The sequence below is a fragment of the Epinephelus fuscoguttatus genome, linkage group LG24 (assembly GCF_011397635.1).
Source record: "Epinephelus fuscoguttatus linkage group LG24, E.fuscoguttatus.final_Chr_v1".
In the NCBI taxonomy this organism is placed as follows: domain Eukaryota; kingdom Metazoa; phylum Chordata; class Actinopteri; order Perciformes; family Serranidae; genus Epinephelus; species Epinephelus fuscoguttatus.
In genome coordinates, this window is record NC_064775.1 from 20404916 (window position 1) to 20422876 (window position 17961).

General features: G+C 41.8%; 1 protein-coding gene across 1 annotated transcript in view; it reads left to right on the plus strand.

Moving 5' to 3' along the window:
- The window catches only part of mrps9 (mitochondrial ribosomal protein S9), a 29355-nt gene extending 11595 nt beyond the window's left edge, over window positions 1–17760 (plus strand). Inside the window, exons 3-11 of the mRNA XM_049570352.1 lie at window positions 2005–2067; window positions 6044–6074; window positions 6172–6251; window positions 11526–11611; window positions 11920–11995; window positions 12083–12251; window positions 14503–14611; window positions 15444–15613; window positions 17346–17760. Coding sequence (XP_049426309.1) covers window positions 2005–2067; window positions 6044–6074; window positions 6172–6251; window positions 11526–11611; window positions 11920–11995; window positions 12083–12251; window positions 14503–14611; window positions 15444–15613; window positions 17346–17437 — 876 coding nt within the window. The 3' untranslated portion in view covers window positions 17438–17760. The remainder of the gene's footprint in view (window positions 1–2004; window positions 2068–6043; window positions 6075–6171; window positions 6252–11525; window positions 11612–11919; window positions 11996–12082; window positions 12252–14502; window positions 14612–15443; window positions 15614–17345) is intronic.
- The last annotated feature ends 201 nt before the right edge of the window (window positions 17761–17961 follow it).

Here is a 17961-nt window from a genome sequence, read left to right on the forward strand (position 1 = left end):
CACTGATATTGAACCAGCTGTGTGGCATCGCAGTGTGTGCAGATGAATGGTGTTTGGCTTCACCCCCGTGCTGCTGCCAGTGCCCGGACCTCCGCTGCTGGATGGTTAGGGATCTCCAGGGGAAATAAAATAATGTTCATCTTCGTACAATGCGATGACACAGAGCTGGTTGAATATCAGCAAAGCGTCCCTGCTTCCCTTCACTGGTTCCTGTACAGCAGGGTCGGTCTTTGTTTCACTGTTATAATCATTAAGAAGACATTCAGTAGGCTATATCTTCAGTAGCTAGCTAGCTAACCCTACACTTTTCAGGGTCTGATTTTGGTTTTGGAACAGGGAAGAAACGTATATCTTTTTCCAACCTCTCCAGGTAACGAGTATCATTAATACATGACGTGCCCCAGGCACAACATTTAGCTCCAAATCCACAAAACCAGCCTGAAAATGAAGGAAATCTGAAACAATTGTGGTAGAGTCAATGGAGTACACCTGTGTTGTTGTCGGACCCTGGTCTGAGCCTGCCTGATGTTATGTTATGATTGGCCAGTCTGCAAAGGGTCGGTTATGACAAAATTTCAAACAAATGTCTGATGGGATTAAATGATGAATTGTTAACATTTCATATTCGAAGGTCAAAGGTCAACTACACTATGACATCATAATGTTCTTCAAAGACATTTTACCAGCCATCACTCAACATCATAACTCAGGAACAGAAGGGGAGACATTTGGTCAGATATTGAATTGGTGACTAATCTTGAAACTGTGCTGCTTGTATAGATCCTCTGTGCTGCCAGGTTGAAGATGTGTGTGAAGCATCCATGTTTTAGAATATGTATCTTCTTTGCCATATCATTCATATTTGAATCATTGTCTGCTGTCATGGCCACATATGAGTCTGAACAGACATGGATGTAAACTGTAACTGCAACTTGACTGGTTCACAGAGGCATATAACCCTGAGTCGCTAATTCTAGTTTTCCGTGTCTTCTGGCCTGTTGAAGCTTTGTATCCCACTTCATTTGCCCATGAAAGACAGTTTTAAATTCTCATTCAAAATTTATCATGATTGATTTCACGGTGTCGATGAAATTTGTAAAATTGGACACCCTCCTGCGACTTGGTGCTGCTCGGTTTTATAGCTGATGGTTGGACTCTTTCTTCCTCTGTCACTCCGTCTCTGCCCCTTGGGGATCTCTGGCATATTGTGCTGAGGCTCAGGGGACACGCAGGTGTGTCTTCATCTGTTCCCTGCTTCTCTCTGCCTGTCTTTCCCTTTTCCTCTTTTCTTCTTACCCTTTAACTTCTCTTCCTCTTCCTGTCTCTCACACCTTCTCACACACACACACACACACACACACACACACACTTCTTTCGACCAGCCTTTTTCTTCCTGCTTTCCGTCGTTTTGACAACCTTAAAGGCAGCAACCTGCTCCCTCCGTGCAGCACCTGCTGCCTCACTAATTGAACCGACAGAGAGGAGGAAAAAGAGGAAGAGGAGCAGAGAGATGGTGGGATGGAGGAAGAGAGATGAACAGACTGTCTTGATGAGTGTGGCGGGGCCAACACACTTTCTGTCTCTGTCTCTTCTCTCACACACACATTTACAGTGCCATCTGTAGCCCTGCTAATAACACGGACACACACACACATGCACGGAGCAGAGGATGAACTTGGAGTGAACTGTTGGATGTCCACAGTGTCCTCTGCTCACTGTCAACCCGGCCAAAAACTTGTGCCTTTTTCCGCTTGTTTTCTCCTCTAACTCTAACACACACACACACACACACACACACACACACACACACACACACACTCATCATGCTCGCCTTTCCTTGAACCCGCAAGCAGCTTGCGCCTCTTCTTCTGTCACTTTCACTGTCGTCTGTTGGTGTGACCTCTGTTGTTCGGACATGTCAGCATTGTCACGATCTGCCACTTGTCTCAGACTGCCATTTCTTCGTTCCTGTTATTTATTTATTTTTTCTTTTCTCATCAACAGAGGAGCATTGCCTACCTCTTCCCCTCAGACCTGTTTGAGAAGAAAGCCCGGCCCCTCATGAAGGTACGTCTAATTAACTTCACTTTCCTGTCATGTGTATGGCTGACATTAAAGATTAAAGGCTGTAAATTGCTAGTTTTTATGATATGAATGAGAGTTTTTATCAGTTGGTGTAACTGGTGTGACATTTAGTGACATTTTTCCCTGTCATTTGTTGTTCTCACTTACTTTTATCATAAAAATAGGCAAGAAAACCTCACAAAGGCAGGGCAAGGAGTCAAAAGATAAATCTGAGGGGTCACAAAATGATTTAAGAAAGAAAAAAAACATCCTGTAACACAAACTTCTTTATTACATTGACTTCCTTTCTTGACAGAGTCCCCCAGGGATGAAGATTTTCTGTAGGCAGACGTGGAAGTTGGCATTAAACTTGTTCCCTCGTAAAAAATCTTTCCATTGTATTTTGGATTACTGCGGAAAATGAGCTCAAAACATTTATGATAATTACACGTTTGTTTGTTTTTTTTCAGCAAGATAATCTTTACAAATGAACACCACTTTCATGATTATTGAAGCCGCAGTGTAATCACAAGAAGTAAAAGGCTAATGTTTGGCTATAAAGGAACTACACTACTATGGCATGACTTAACGTCTCCACTGTAACAACTCTGTGAAGCTGTGTTTAGCGCGGCATGGTGTGATGACGTTTTGTTGTCTCATTTAGCCACTTGTTAGCAACCAGTTTTTTTAAGATGCATCGAAGCTTCAGAGTTCACGAGTGGGGTATTTACTGACATATTTTATGTGGTGGTGAAACGTGAACGTCTCTCCAGCTTGTGTTAACCACAGATCTTATTTCAGGCTTCTAACCAAAAACCCATTGACCTCAAGATGAGGGAACTGGAAGTGCTAAAATGCTAACTCATTTCCAGGTTTTAGGACTCAAGGCCTTTGCACACTGAGTCCATTTTTTTCGTCCGAAATTGTTGCACGTCTTAAAATAGATATGACTTAAGTTGTGTCAACCACATTTGCACACTGAGTCTGAATCTTCCATCCTTCATTAGAATATTTGGAACAGGTTTGATTTTCTGTGTTTTTCCACATCCATCAGAGCCTTTAGAGATGTTTGACCAAGAGTTGGTGAAGGAAATGTGGCGGCGGGACACAGCCGGGACAAGACAGAGGAACGGTGTGCACAGAGTCATTTCATAACTCAGGCAGCTGCTTTCAACAGGTCAGGCAGTAATATTCAGGTGGATGATGATGAAGAGGAGGAGGATGTGGACCCAACACAAGCCCCTTTTACACTGCCAGATTTTCTGCGAATGTTGGGCCATTTTGCCGGCAAGCTGCGAGCGTTTAAACACAGAGCCGGATTGGCGAGTTGATCTGAGGTGCCCAATTTTCTGCCTCATAGGGTAGTCATATCGGCGGTACCCTTTTAATTTAAACAGACCAGGGCGGCCTTCCGCAACGGGAGGGGCTGTTGACGACTTGTGGGAGGAGCTGTTGATGATGCTGCACGTGCGACCCACTGGCGGTGGATAAACAGGAAACAGCTGATAGCAGGAATGAGCAGCTAGTAGCAAGAGGGAAACACAAACCTGACAGACACTACAGTAAAGATGAGCAACTGGGGAGACAAAGAATTGTCTGCTCTCCTTGTCCTCGCAAACCAAGAGGCCATTAATCATGAAGTGACGGGGATGGTGACGGACGGGCCAACTTATGAGAGAATCGCCGAAGGACTGACGAGCCGTGGCTTCCCTCCCACATCACTGTTTACGTCAGACGCTGAGCTACACGTTTTGTTACTTGCTCATGCCCTCCATTGCCCCGAAACAGGCGCATTCTGTATAAACAAAAGTAGGCAGGCGCCATTTTACCGCACTCCCCGATTTTGTTTTTATACTGCCAATGCTGAAAGAAGACTGATTGGGCTTTCCTGCAAATTTGCACAGTTCCTGTCTAAAAAGGGCTACAGACTCTTGAGGACAGCTCCACCCCTTCATGCAGCTGTGGTGCCTCATGAAAGACAGGGAGGGAGCAGTGACAGCTAGATAGGTAACTCCAACGGAGAGAGGCAAAGGAGGAAGTGTGTCTTTTCATTTTGTCATGTATTGCAAAATTTCACAACAAATAGAACAATGCATCAGTGTGCAAAGTTTCTGTGCATCACGATTTTTTTTTAATGACAGATTAAAAAAATCATCCAAAAAAAAAAAAAGACAGACTAAGCGTGCAAAGGCCTTCATTCCTGGGGCACTCAATGTTGTTTCTTCTTCTCTTGTAAAATAGTGACTACTATGACTTATTGGTAAAAATGAAAATCAAACAGCTTGTGGCTTGTTGTTCAATATACTGTATGTGGCCACCACACAATATTGGTTCACCAAAAAAGATCTCTTTGAATTCTTTTGTTCACCTCATGATGGCAGGACTATCATGTGGTTAACCATACAGGTACTTTATAGGCAGAGCTATTGTGTTTTGCAGAGGGTAAAGAGGCAAAATGTAGATTAACTTAACTCACTCCAATAACCGTGTTCCTATATAAAATTTACCACTGGACAGGACGACATATTTACTGTTTACCTTTATACTGACCTGCAGTGCTTTAACAAGATAATTTGTCCAACATCTAAAAATTGTTTAAAATTATCTTGAACAGGCCTTAAAAACATTAAATTTGGGTATTTGATACCTGTACACACCCTAATAAGCTATAAGCTGATAGCTCCTTTATATACTGACCTCCAACTGAAAGTTAACCCAAATATTTATCATTGGCATCAGCTACATATATATGTATATATATATATATATATATATATATATATATATATATATATATATATATATATATATATATATATATATGCTTTTGCACGCTGAGTCAGTTTGTATTGTATTTTTTTTTTTCTTATCAGAAGAAAGAAATCATAATGCAAAGAAACCCTGCACACCAATGACTTTTATTGTTCTGTTCATCAAAACAAGACAACACTTTAAAGGCACATTTGCTCCCTAGCTTCTCTCCACTGGAGTTGGCTTCCTGTCTGTAGCCACTCAGTGGAGTCTTGCATTTAGCATCAGGGCTGAAGGGGCTGAGCTGTTCTGCCTCTTGTCTCCACACTGTCACTCTCTTTCTGTCTGTGTGCGGTCCACATCCTCTTCCTCATCGTCATCGTCCACCTAAATATGACTATCTGACCTGTGCAACCTGTTTCTCTCTTATTGCGGATGCGTCCCACATGGGTGGCCACATTTTCATCACTGTTTCATGGTCATACCACTTTGTTACTATGAAAAAATGCAGAAATTAGAACCTGTTCTAAAAACTTTAATAATGGATGAAAGTTTCGGAGTGAGTGCGTCAGCGTATTTATTTTTAGACATGCGACAATTTCAAATGAAAGAAATGGACTGTGCAAAAGCCTTAATTTTTCTAGACAGACACTATGGGGTCAGGACCTGAAAAAAGTAGCCTATCATTGTTTAATGATTAAATTATTATTGTTTAATAATATAAGACAATTATGTTAATAGTAATAAATGAATAAAATGAAATGTTAAATGAGCATCACTACTATGCATCACCACCACTGGGGTTGTTAAATCATTCCTAATAGAATTATTATTTTCATCTCGAGTTTTGGGGGGTTTGCTTTGATATAGGAGCCAATAAAAACACTTTTTCTCTTCACATTTTCTGAATTGATAAATATTCTGCGGGCTGGATGGGGGGCTTTGCAGACTGATAGCTGACGATGGTGCAGAAGAATAGCTTAGAAAGTAGAGATTGATTGATTAAATTTTTAGTCCATATTTATCAAAGTTTTTAAATGCTGGGTATTAAATAGATGGCAGATTGAATAAATATTGGGAGCTGCTGGCCTATAATGATCGACTGTTATTGAGAAATTTAATTGTAAGTCATTTCAGTTCCCCCAGTTTCACTCTTTATGTGAATAATGTGAATCTCTCTGTATATTTGACTTGACTTCAAACTAAATCTGTTCTGTTTCATCTCCAGCATCCAGAGGAAATATTTCCAAAGACAAGAGGTATGTAATCTGTGAGCTTGATTACATTTAATTTTATTATAAATGTTTCCAGACTTGTGAGTGGTGTGTAAACTGATTGCCTGTCCTGTCTTTAAAGCTATCCAGTGGGGACCGGACGGCCGGCCATTCCACTTCCTGTTCTACACTGGCAAACAGTCCTACTACTCCATGATGTATGTAAGTACTGCAGGCAGCAGCTGAGCACAAAGCAGCACCGTCAGGATTTTATGTGAGGTGGAGGTAAATCTCCATCCCGCTCAAGTCCCGAGTCCCCCCCCCTCCCTCCCTCCTTCCCCCTCCCCTCCTGCCCCCTCGGGTCATATCCTATTCAGACAGTGAGTTGAGAGAAGGCTGTGGTGTCCCTGGGGAGAGCCAACGTCAGATCCTCTTTTCCACACGGAGAGCTACAGCTGAATAGAGCCGGGGTGAAAGAGAGGTGGGAGATTAGAGGGAGGGAGGCGTCAAAGGTAGTCCAGTTTAAAGGGGGATTCACTGAGGAATACCTGCGTCTACTTGTGCTCCAGAGGTGGGAACAATGAGCTGAAACTGTTTATTCGAACATCAGGGATGACCAATTTTACAGTACAATGAAGGAGATCTTAAAACCTCGCCAAACTGAATTAAAGTTACCTACATCACTCAATGCCATTAGCGGCAGGTTTTAGACTCTAACGAAACTGAAATGTCTAAGAATACAAATTAAGCATGTCATTAAAAAAGATAGAGCAGTGTATTCAATTAAAGAATAAACCTAACTGCTTTAATGTACAGTCGACAACATTGATGAGAGGCTAGACCTCCCACAATTGACAGCAAAAGCAATGATGAGCCTTTGTAACAACTGACATTCCTAAAAAACAAATACAGATCAAGACTGCAGCCTGAAGTTCATATGGCCCTCTGCCTGACAACCTCCATCTGCCCTGGGATTGGCGAGCTGCGTTCCACTTACCAAAGTCAGCCATCCACAGATACTGTACCTTCCACAGATACTGTACCTTCCACATGTATGTTGAACATTAAAACATGATAAATATAAATATACAAATCTGTCAATGATTATTATTATAATTGCTTAGTGTTGTGTTCTGCAGCAAGAAAAGGTGTGTTTACACATGGCTCTTTGGGCTGCTTTGCATATTACTGTCGGCCCACTTTAATATGCAGCTCAATTTTACACAGTATATGTGTTACAGGGTTCCTGCTCTGTCCCTTTTTAGGGAAGGCGTCTTGGGTAGAACCCTCAATCTCAACCTGAGCCCAACCAGGCCCGAAAAGTCAGACGGGTCAGGCTGGGTGTGAAAATGTGCGCTGATGTGCCAGGCAGGGTTTGGGCTGTGGGGAAAAAATGTATCTTTTTTTTTCCTTCAAATAAATTGATAAAAATGGCTTAATTTTGATATATCAGCAGAGGCTGTTATTAGTTGCAGCCCTAGTCTCGCCCTGCCGACTGAAAGAGAAGAGGAGGGAGCAGCCAGGCTCTGTGCTGGGCTCTCTGTCCTTCCTCCTGACTGGAGCAGGGAGCTTCTCTGGCGGGGAGTCACTGATCCACTTTCCGTTGAAGATGCGTGTTGCTTGCACCGCCACACAGCTGGTGTGTCGCGGCCGTTAAGAGGCCGACAAGTGCTTTTTGACGGGGTTGAGCTTGGTCAGGCTCAGGCTTAGTATTCCGAGTAGAGTAGAGTTCCGTGGCTGGCTTCCAGGCTTTGGGAACCTTCATGGCACTTCCGCCTCCTGTCTGAACCTGATGTGCCCTCAGGTACTGACATTTGGCACAGATGGATTCAACGTGAATTGGTACTCTGTAGCACCAACAGGATTTGCCCAGTACTCTTAAAAGTAGTATTTGGATGTTCTATACGGTTCATGTTCTCTGGCGTGTAATCTAGCGACTCCTTCAGTAACACATAGTACAGAAGTATGTGAACAATGACGCTCACGAAGCAGCAGGTTGTGTACACTAATGCGTGGTTAAAAGCAAGTATATCTCTGCCTTATGGTCGGACTCTGTGTGCCTACCTGTTTACTGTATTTTTTAAATTAACTAATCAAATGAAATTGAATGGAAACAGACCAGATTTTTTTATATTTCAGGAATGCCGCTGAGCTAACTGTTAAAAAGCAAAATGAAGAGAGACAGGACTGTGATGGGAATGGAAAGAAGGGTAAAAGAGAAAACAGCTGATTGAAAAGATGGCTTTTATGTAAGATTATAAATCATTTTTACATTTAAAAATATCTGTAGTCCTTTATAGCAAAACCCAATAGGTGGCACCAAAAATCCACACCTCTCGGTTTGATGAGAACATTAAAAAACAAATAATAAACAAGGAAACACATGAAATAAAAAAATAATTTAAGGTATTTTCTCTAAACTCTAAAAAGAAGCATGTATATAGGTGCTGGATGAGATGGAGAAAAATAAACAGTATTCTGTGTTTTTGTGTCCGGGTTCAAAATCGTGTTTGAGGTGTGGCACGTCTGGCTTGTCAGGCTTTGTCCCGCCACGGGGAGCAACTCCTCCGTAGGGATTTGGGGGGGGTAGGCGGGGTGGGGGCAGAGCGGGAGGTGGTGGAGGAGGAAGAGGAGGCTGCTACACCATTCACACTGCTCCTCACCTCTGAGCAGACCTCCTCCTCTTTCTTCCTCCACCTCCACCTTAACCTTTTGTTACTTTCACACACTCAACCGTTGCCTTCCTGTCTGCCGCTGACCTTGCTCAAAGACGTTTCACAGATAAGAGGCGTGTGTCTGTATCGAAAACACGGAGAGAGGTGTGATCTCTGAATATTGGTCTACACTTCTTACACACACACACACACACACACACACACACACACACACACACCATTGTGCCCTGCAGCCGCAATCTGCACCCCCTGCTGTTGGTTTAAATAGGTATGTCAGACATGTCTGAGAGCTCGTGCTGCCTGTCTGCATGATTGCAGGCTCAATCACTCCCTTTTACCCTTGTGTTTTTCCTCTCTTTCTTCCACCTTTTCCTCATCTTGTGTCCATTTTTTTTCTTGCACCCACACACACAGATTAGGAGCGTTGCCAGGAGGGGGCAGTGGCGTGTAAAGCAGCCTTCCTGCTCGGCTGCTCTCCTCTGGCTGTTGTTGAGCGCAGCCAGCGTGGCACATTAACCTGCTGACTGCTCCACTGAGCCCTTTATAGCCACAACCCTGGGGAACCTGCAAACACACCTTCCCCCCTTCACTTTAACCCCGTCTACACCTGCATGCCAAATAAATACACAGTCAGGAGAGGAGCTTCTTTATTGTTGCCTTTAATGCCTCGTCTTCTCATATAAGCCTTGAATTTGAAGCTCTTGCCGAAGCTCTTGCTATGCATATCAAGACTGCTCTTTGAATAGAAAGGTCTAGCTGTCTGTCTCTGTATCAACCTCGACTTAAATGTATCCAAATACTGGCCCCTCTCCTCTTTCATCCGGCCAATCCATGCGAATTATTCCTCGCCATTGTCGGTCCCAGTGTTTGCAAGCCCCCTCCTCTCCTCCTGCCTGCTCTTTTTTTTCTGATTTTCTATTACGCCTTTTTTTTTTCTTGCAAGGAAAATTGGTTTTGCTTGATGTTTGCTTTTTTTTTTTTTTTGTACACCCCCCACCCTCTCCTGCTCCTCCCGTACCTCTGTGTCGCTGGTCGGAGTGGCAGCAGATTAGGCACACTCTATCAAGAAGGAATTAAACAAACATCTGGTGAATAATTGACGGGGAAATGAGTTCTCACCCAGGCACTGGGTGGCTGAGGTGGGGGTGTCTGCCTCCGGGACGTGACCGGCATGCCCACCCCCTCTTTCCCCCACCTGCCCACCGTCCGTCTGTCTGTCTCTGCGCCCATTGCCGTGACACACTCCCCCTCGGGTTATTCCCAACGTGAGAGTGATCTAATGACGAGTGAGCCCCGAAACTGTCCTGTCATTTCTTTAGTTTGGGGGTTTTGTGTTTCCTTCCAGCTTTGCTTCGGGCCAAATACAGACACAGGTGCCTGGGTCAATTCAGTCTAGCAACTGTAAAGTACGATACATGAATGAATAAAGTTTTTATTATTGTGTCATGGGCATACAAGACGCCATAAATTCACATAAGCCAGATCCAGAGTAGGCTCCGTATTCAAACAATACTACAACTACTTTCACAGTCAGGGCTCCGTACCTTCAGCATCTACAATTACATTCATTGCTCACCGGTCAAAAACTGCACAATAGTCTAGAAATCAAAATAAACACTACAAGTTTCTGTGAAGTGCTGTTAAGTTTAGTTGATTCAAAACACACCTAAAACATACATTAAACATGGCTTAATAGAGACAATTTCAAACACAAGTACACAAATCGGCTTCACTATAACTCACAGCATTCACAGACAAAGCTCTTGTCTTTTGCTGGACACATTTCTCGACAAATACAACATGCTAATGTTTTTAGCACAAGCCTATGGCATTTTACATTGTATAAATTAGCCTAGCGGCTAGCAGACTTATCCTCTGCTCATACGAAGCCATAGACCACAGCAACGTTTAACAAAGGTAACATAACCAAATTCAGCTCTATTACAACTCACAAGGTTCACTGACAAAACAACTGTCTTATAGGCCTCCTAAACACGTTTCCCAAACAAATATAACATGGTAACATTCTTAGCATAAGTCTATGGCGTTTTTCATTGTATAAATAAGGCTAGCGACTAGCAGAGATTTCCTTTTCACAATTTATTGTTTGTTATCTGTGAAATAAAAGAAAATAAAAGCTGAAAAAGAAGGTCTGCATCGCCGCAACATGTAGTTGTAATTTTAGGGGTTTGGCCAATATGTCAAATCGACTTCAAAGCATGGTGCTGTTCCTGGGGGTTTGGGAAGAGGGCGCACTCTCTATGTAGATATATGAACAGCTCATTCTAAGGTAATGAAAACACAATTGTAATTTTCAGGTGAATATACACTAAAGAAAGCATAGTTATCTAAACTATATTCAATTTCTGCTAATATATCTGCCTTAATCCTACACACTGGACCTGTAAACTATAACTGGAAATGTACAAATGGTCATATTCCAACAGGTCCCATTTGACAAACAGTATAATGTAAACATTTCCCACAGATGTAAATGCATTAAACAAACTGCTGTTTCTCTCAACGTCACACACCGTAGTCCTAAATCTAACTATGACCAACCAGAAAGAGCCATATATGAAGGCTTTGCACCAGGCATGATGCCAATTTAGACAAGGCCGTTGCCCGCCCCATGGATGGCTGGCTTGCTCGCTCTGCATGGCAGCTCCTGCTGTGTGGGGAGAGGGAATTGAAAAGGAAAGTTCTGCTGGTGTGCACCTCCAATTTAATTTTCCTACCATGAGGGAATCTGCCTACCTTTGATGTGTCAGTTGTAGGTATGCGTCATCCTGAATGTGTATGTTTTTGGTGCATTTTACAGGACACATTCGCCAAAATCCAGAAAATATCGAGATACCAAGATCGTCTGAGAGTCAAGGGACTCTTCTCCCAGGACGTCAAGCAGATGTAAGTAGAGGAACACTTGAGATACGTGGGAACACTGGCAAAGGTTGATATTTTTCCTGGTACTACAGGTCTTTTATTCAGTATTTTCTGGATGTTTGGGTGACTCTCTTTCAATGCTCTTAACTAATTATGATGAAAGATCAGGAAGCAGGAGTAGTATACACAAGGTTTTTAAGTTTGGCACGAGGGAAACCTCAGAAAATGATGACAAGCGTTGACTGTAAACAGATCCATCTTACTCAGCAGTTAGATTATTATATGATTTTGGACTCTGGAGAATGAAATGTTGGTGTGTCTGCCTTCATCAGCTCTCTAGGCACAAGCAGGTGGCTCACAAAGGAAGAGCTGGAAGCAATGCTGGTTGAGTCCATCTCCATTCATGATGTAAGAATCTGTCCGTCACATCCTTTTAAAATGACGAGTTTCCACCGTGCTCGTGCTTCAAAGACTCTCATATGTTGTTATCTTCAGTACAATCGCTTCATCCAGCTGATGGGGCGCCTGGTGTCCATGCCCTACAGCCACACAGAGGAGGAGTTTGTCCTGGGTTACCGCCGCCAACTAGACGTCCAATCCAAGAAGCAAATGGTGCCGACGCTGGAGAGAGATGACAGGGGCGTGGCCTTCAGCACTGCAGAAGGTAGATTGTGGTTCTCAAATCCACTTGATTTTCTAATTTTACAAGCCAAATTTATTTTTTTTAAGACTATATTTGTTAAGATTTTCTGAAAAGGTGTGTTTGTTTGTATCAGCCTGAATTACACCCATCTCCACTAACTGATAGGATATAGATTGCTTACACTGATGGGAAATAGGTGTACAATGTTCCTCAGCCAGATCTTAGTCGAGTCAGATCAGCGAAGACCTAAAAAAGATCTTGTCAGAGAATTTTGAATAGCAAGATCTTTGGAAATCTTCATGGATGGCTGGTTGGTTACAAACAAAACCAAAGCAAAACACAACTTTTTGCAAATTCCATACACTTTAGTCTTTTACTTATATGTTTTTTTTAACATATTTGAAGGGCAAATGAAGGTGCATGTGTTCTTGCCCTGTGAAATGTTGTCAAGACGAATAGCCAAATCTACAAAACGAGCCCTAAATATTCAACTTTAATCTCCACCAAGCCAAGAAATTCATGTCTGAAGAGCCAGGAGTTTGTTGATGTTATTCTGGTTCTGAAAACTGACGTTTGTACCTCCTACTGCAGTTTACGGGTACCAAAGTTCAGCTTTAAAGGAAAACTTCACCCCCCAAATGACCATTTGTTTATCTGTTACTCACCCTGTGTTGTGTTGAATTTTTGAGGAAAAGTTGTTTTTTCTTGCATGCCTCCCCAGTGAATAAAGAATCAAAAACAGAGAGAATTCTTGATGAATAAAAGTCATTGGGGTCCAGGTTTAACAACAGCAAAACTATATAGAAACATCCGTTAACAAACTCTCAAACAACTCATGCAGCATATTCCAAAGCACTTCTAACACAGAGATCGCACCATAGGGCAGCTACAAGTCCTTTCTATTTAAAAACTTTGAATTTTTACACAGAACCAAATGACAGCATCATCATGTTGCTCCAATCTGTGATTATAAGCTGCATCACGGGTTTGAGGAATCAAAAGAGGCATGATGGGCATCACATGGAACACAAGAGCATCAGCCTCTAGTGTGAATTTAAACATATGACGCGTATGTTCTAAACAACAACAATGGTGCTAACGTGTCAGTAACAATCATTTACCATCCCTGTTTTATGCAGGGTGTCTACAGTTCCTAGAAGTCTTAAAATGTCTTAAATTCAGTGTTACAACAATAAGGCCTTAACAGTCATTTAATAGTCTTAAATTTGAATTTGTGAGGTCTTAACTGCGTCGCACCCATAACATGTCGTAAAATGTCACTCCCATGCTCATGATTCCGTCTGGCCAGCTGTCCTATTTATAGACTTTTGTGACAATTTCACACTGTTACTACCCCCTGTGGCGGCTTAACTGCGAGACAACTCGGCCTCCCCGATTCTGCAGTCGTACCTTGTATACAGAACAACAAGGCGGCATAATGCTGTGATGTTCCCACCCTGAACAGACAGTATATCCAGTCATATGTTTAGTACTTCCCAAACGGACAGCTCATTCTCACAGGAATTGAAAACCCAAAATGAAACTTAATCAGTGCTCTCTTCAAAGCCAGACTCTATTGACAAAAATAATAATTTTACCTCACTGAACACAGGAGCTGCTGGTCTACCACTATTTCCATCAATTAGTTTGTTTGTGTTATTGTGTAACCTTTGTGAATCCGTACTAAACATTTAAAACACAAAAGTCACACAATAACACAAACGAACTAACTGATCGAGGCAGCGGTAGATCAGCAGCTCCTGTGTTCAGTGAGTTAAAATTATGTTTTTGTCAATGGAGTCTGGCTTTGAAGAGAGCCTAGATAAGTTTCACTCCCATTTCAGTTTGAAATACTAAGGATTTAGCTAAAATGCATGTGTTTGAGAAGTACTGAGCATTCGACTGGATACATGGATTATATTGCATGGGTTTTGCTAGAGTTTGTAAACAGATGTTCTGACATTGTTTTGCTGTTGTTAAACATGGACCCCTATGACTTCAATTCAATTCATTAGGAATTTTCTCCATTTTTTTGATTCTTTGTCCACCAAGGAAGCATGCCATAACCTTTTTTCTTAACAAATTCAATGCAACATGGGGTGAGTAATTAATAAACAAATGGTCATTTAAAGAGTGAAGTATTCCTTTAATGAAAAATATTTCACATATGTTTCCATAAATGTCAAATTAAACACATTTACAACTCACTTTCCCCCTCTGTTGATTACTGTATCTGATAAGAAAATGGAGATAAAGGTGTCTTTCCTCTTAGGTCGGAGGAAGACGGCGACCTCTTCTGTTATTCTTAAAGACTGTGGCTCCGGACGCATCACCATCAACAACACGGACTACCTGCAGTACTTCCCCGTACTACAAGACAGGTAGGAGAGCTGTGTGAGTGTGTTCGCTGTGAACAAATAAACCTTTTTCCACATGGCAGGCTCTCTGCTGCTTCATTCATAGATACCATTTTCCTTAAAATGCAAGACGTGATGCGTTTTACTTCCTCCCCTTCAAGAAAAAAAAAAATTAAAAAGCAGCTTTTTCACTCTTCACAGCATTGCCTCGTTTTTTATTTATCTCCTTGTAGTAAGTTAATTACACAGCTGAGTGATTGTGTGTCAGTGTGTGTGAGGATGGTGTGTGTGTGTGTGTGTGTGTGTGTGTGTGTGTGTGTGTGTGTGTGTGTGTGTGTGTGTGTGTGTGTGTGTGTGAGTGAGTGAGTGAGTGAGTGTGTGAGTGTGAGAATGTCCAGAGCTGGTGTTGTCACGCAGTGTGAGGACGGGCTGTAATTGGAGCAGAGAGGTGACAATTGACTTTGTCAGCAGCCATAGGCCATTCAGGCTGAGACGCCATCCAGAACACAGACACTTTCTTTTCTCAAACACACACTCGCACACACACACACACACACACACACACACACACACACACACAACGTTATCCTTTTCCTGCTGAGTCAGAAGTTACTCTGTAATATGTGGTGGTGAGATTGTAAAAGAAAGCTTTTCACAGTGCTGGATCCTCTCTGCTTGTCTGGAAAGTCACCCAACCAGACATTAAATTAGCTAAGCCTCTGCCGTTGATACCGCTATCTGTTAAATAGCACACACTCCTGCTCTGCCCATTCAACCACTCTTCATTCTTTCACCTCTTTTTTTATTATCTCCTGGTCATTTTCTTCTTCTCCCCTCGTTTTATTCCCGCTCTCAGAGAGCAGCTGATGTTCCCGCTTCAGTTCACGGGCATGTTGGGACGCTTTGACCTGGAGTGCACCGTGAGTGGCAGCGGGAGGTCCAGCCAGGCGGGGGCGCTGCGGCTCGCCATCTCTCGGGCCCTGCTCAGCTTCCTGTCTGAGGGGGAGATGGAGACCCTGAGACAAGGTGGGTGGTGGGTACTTTAACAGTAGAGGTTTTGCACATGAAGCACTGATCGTTTAACACCGTTTCTGATTTTTCTTTTGGTTTTACCTCTCTACTTTTGTCATTTTATGTTTTTATATTTTTTTTTTTACCATTATTTTTTTGTCCCTGTGTTTTTTGATCCCATTCCTTGTTTATTAGCTAGTTTGTTAGCTTTAAAGGAATACTTCATCCCACAAATGAACATCTGTCTATCAGTTACTCATCTCGTGTTACATTGAATTTGTGAATAAAGCTTTGTTTTTCTCACATGCTTGCTCTGTGACAAAAGACAAAGACTCCAAAAATGAAGACAGTTATTGATGAATTGAAGTCAAAGGGGTCCATGTTTAACAACAGCAAAACTATATCAAAACATCAGTTTACAAACTCTCACAGAACTCGTGCAGTATCATCCAAGTGTCATTTATCCTGTTGTATGATCATTACTTCCCAACCAAATGCATTTTCACTAAAAACATAGGGTTTAAAACTGAGTTCAGGGTGTTTTCAGACCTAGAGTTGTCTTGCTTTGGACTGCAACATGCTGATGCTTGTTTAATCCAAACAATTGGTAACGCGACTGCAGTTGGCTCAGATCGAGGTCGGAACACGCTCTCACCACTAACAAGCAGCACCACAGTTTGTTTGTAACCATACCGAGACCAGCTCTTCAAGAAGGCCAAAAACAGTAATTTTACCTCACTGAACACAGGAGCTGCTGGTCTATCATTGCCTTGATCAGTTAGTTTGTTTATGTCGTGATGTGACTTTGGTGTCTTAAAGGGTTAGTTTGGAGTCAGTAAAGTCACACAATAATACAAACAAACTAACTGATGCAGGCACTGGTTGACCAGCAGCTCCTGTGTTCAGCGAGGTAAAATTACTGATTTTGTCAATGGAGTCTGGCATAGAAAAGTTTCACCTTCACCTCAGTTTTAATTAAGTTTTTACTGAAAATGCATGTGTTTGGGAAGAACCGAGCATATGACTTTTTAAATAAATGTACACTTGTGTTAGAGGTTCGAAAAAGAAACAAAAAGGACTGGTATGTATTCTGGGAGTGTCCAATTATTCGGCCTTTCTGGACAGAATTTCAAAAATCACTAAAACCGATTCTAAGTACTGATCTGCCCTTGCAATTTTCCACATAATTTTCAGGATGTGCTCATTTTAAGGCAAAGCGTTGTGACAATTATATGTTTGGTATTTGATGCCTGCTTGCAAGAAAGATCTGCTAAGGCGCTGGCTACTTCCTGAACCCCTCAGAATAGAGGAATGGATTGATTTTTTGATATTTGATATTTAAAATGTGTTCATTAAATACTGGGCCAAGTGGGTGAAATACATAAGACCCTTACAGCCTGATTTTGTGGAGGTATCATAAAGAAGAACCAATGATAGCATTATTAGCAAACGTTATTGATGGCTATTCACTTCCTTTTTCCTTTTTTTGTATGTAAAAAGGGTCCATTTGTACATTGGGAAAGATTATATTTGGCAATAAAAGGTGTTGCAATATCTTCATTTAAAAGACTTTTCTTAGAAATTATTTTTTTATTATTTTATTTTAAATGAAAGCAGATTGTCTAATATCACCACTCATTTATCCAAAAAGCAACCCACTGGTGAATAATGACAAACTGTGTGCACTTTGTCTCATGATTTTCCACCCTGTCTCATCTGTGTCTTCTTTCTAATATTTTCCTCACAGCTGGTCTGCTGACCCCCGACCCCAGAGTGAGGGAGAGGAAGAAGCCAGGCCAGGAGGGAGCACGAAAGAAATTCACCTGGAAGAAACGCTGAAGAGGAAAATCACCTCACCTGAACTCAAATACGTAACATTCACACTGACCTCTGGTGTTAATGTTCCCCCAGCTGAACTGATTCCTTAACTGTTTACCAGAGGGTGTGTCACTGGTGTCGTTTATTTAAGCTCCAAGAAGACCAAACGGCTGAATGTCATCATGCATTCTCACAGGCGGCCATGTTTGAAGATGCTGCCCAGACTGAACAAGCTGCAGTGAGTCTCTTCAGCCACCAGATGGCAGTGTGTATCAAGGAATAAATAACAAAGATAAATATGTTTATCAGTATATTAAACAATAAATAATGTTTTTCATATAAAATACATGTTTTTTGTATTTTCTTTCATATTGTTCTGCAGGTTTAACAATTTTAGGATGTTTTCTACACATTTTCTTATGTCAGCATTTCACTTGATTACATGATTTTTGTGCATCCTGGTTTAAAGGTCCTCACACATGAGATGCTGGAATAAGCAAATGTTTTATGCATGATAAATTACCTAAATTATTATTTTACAATTT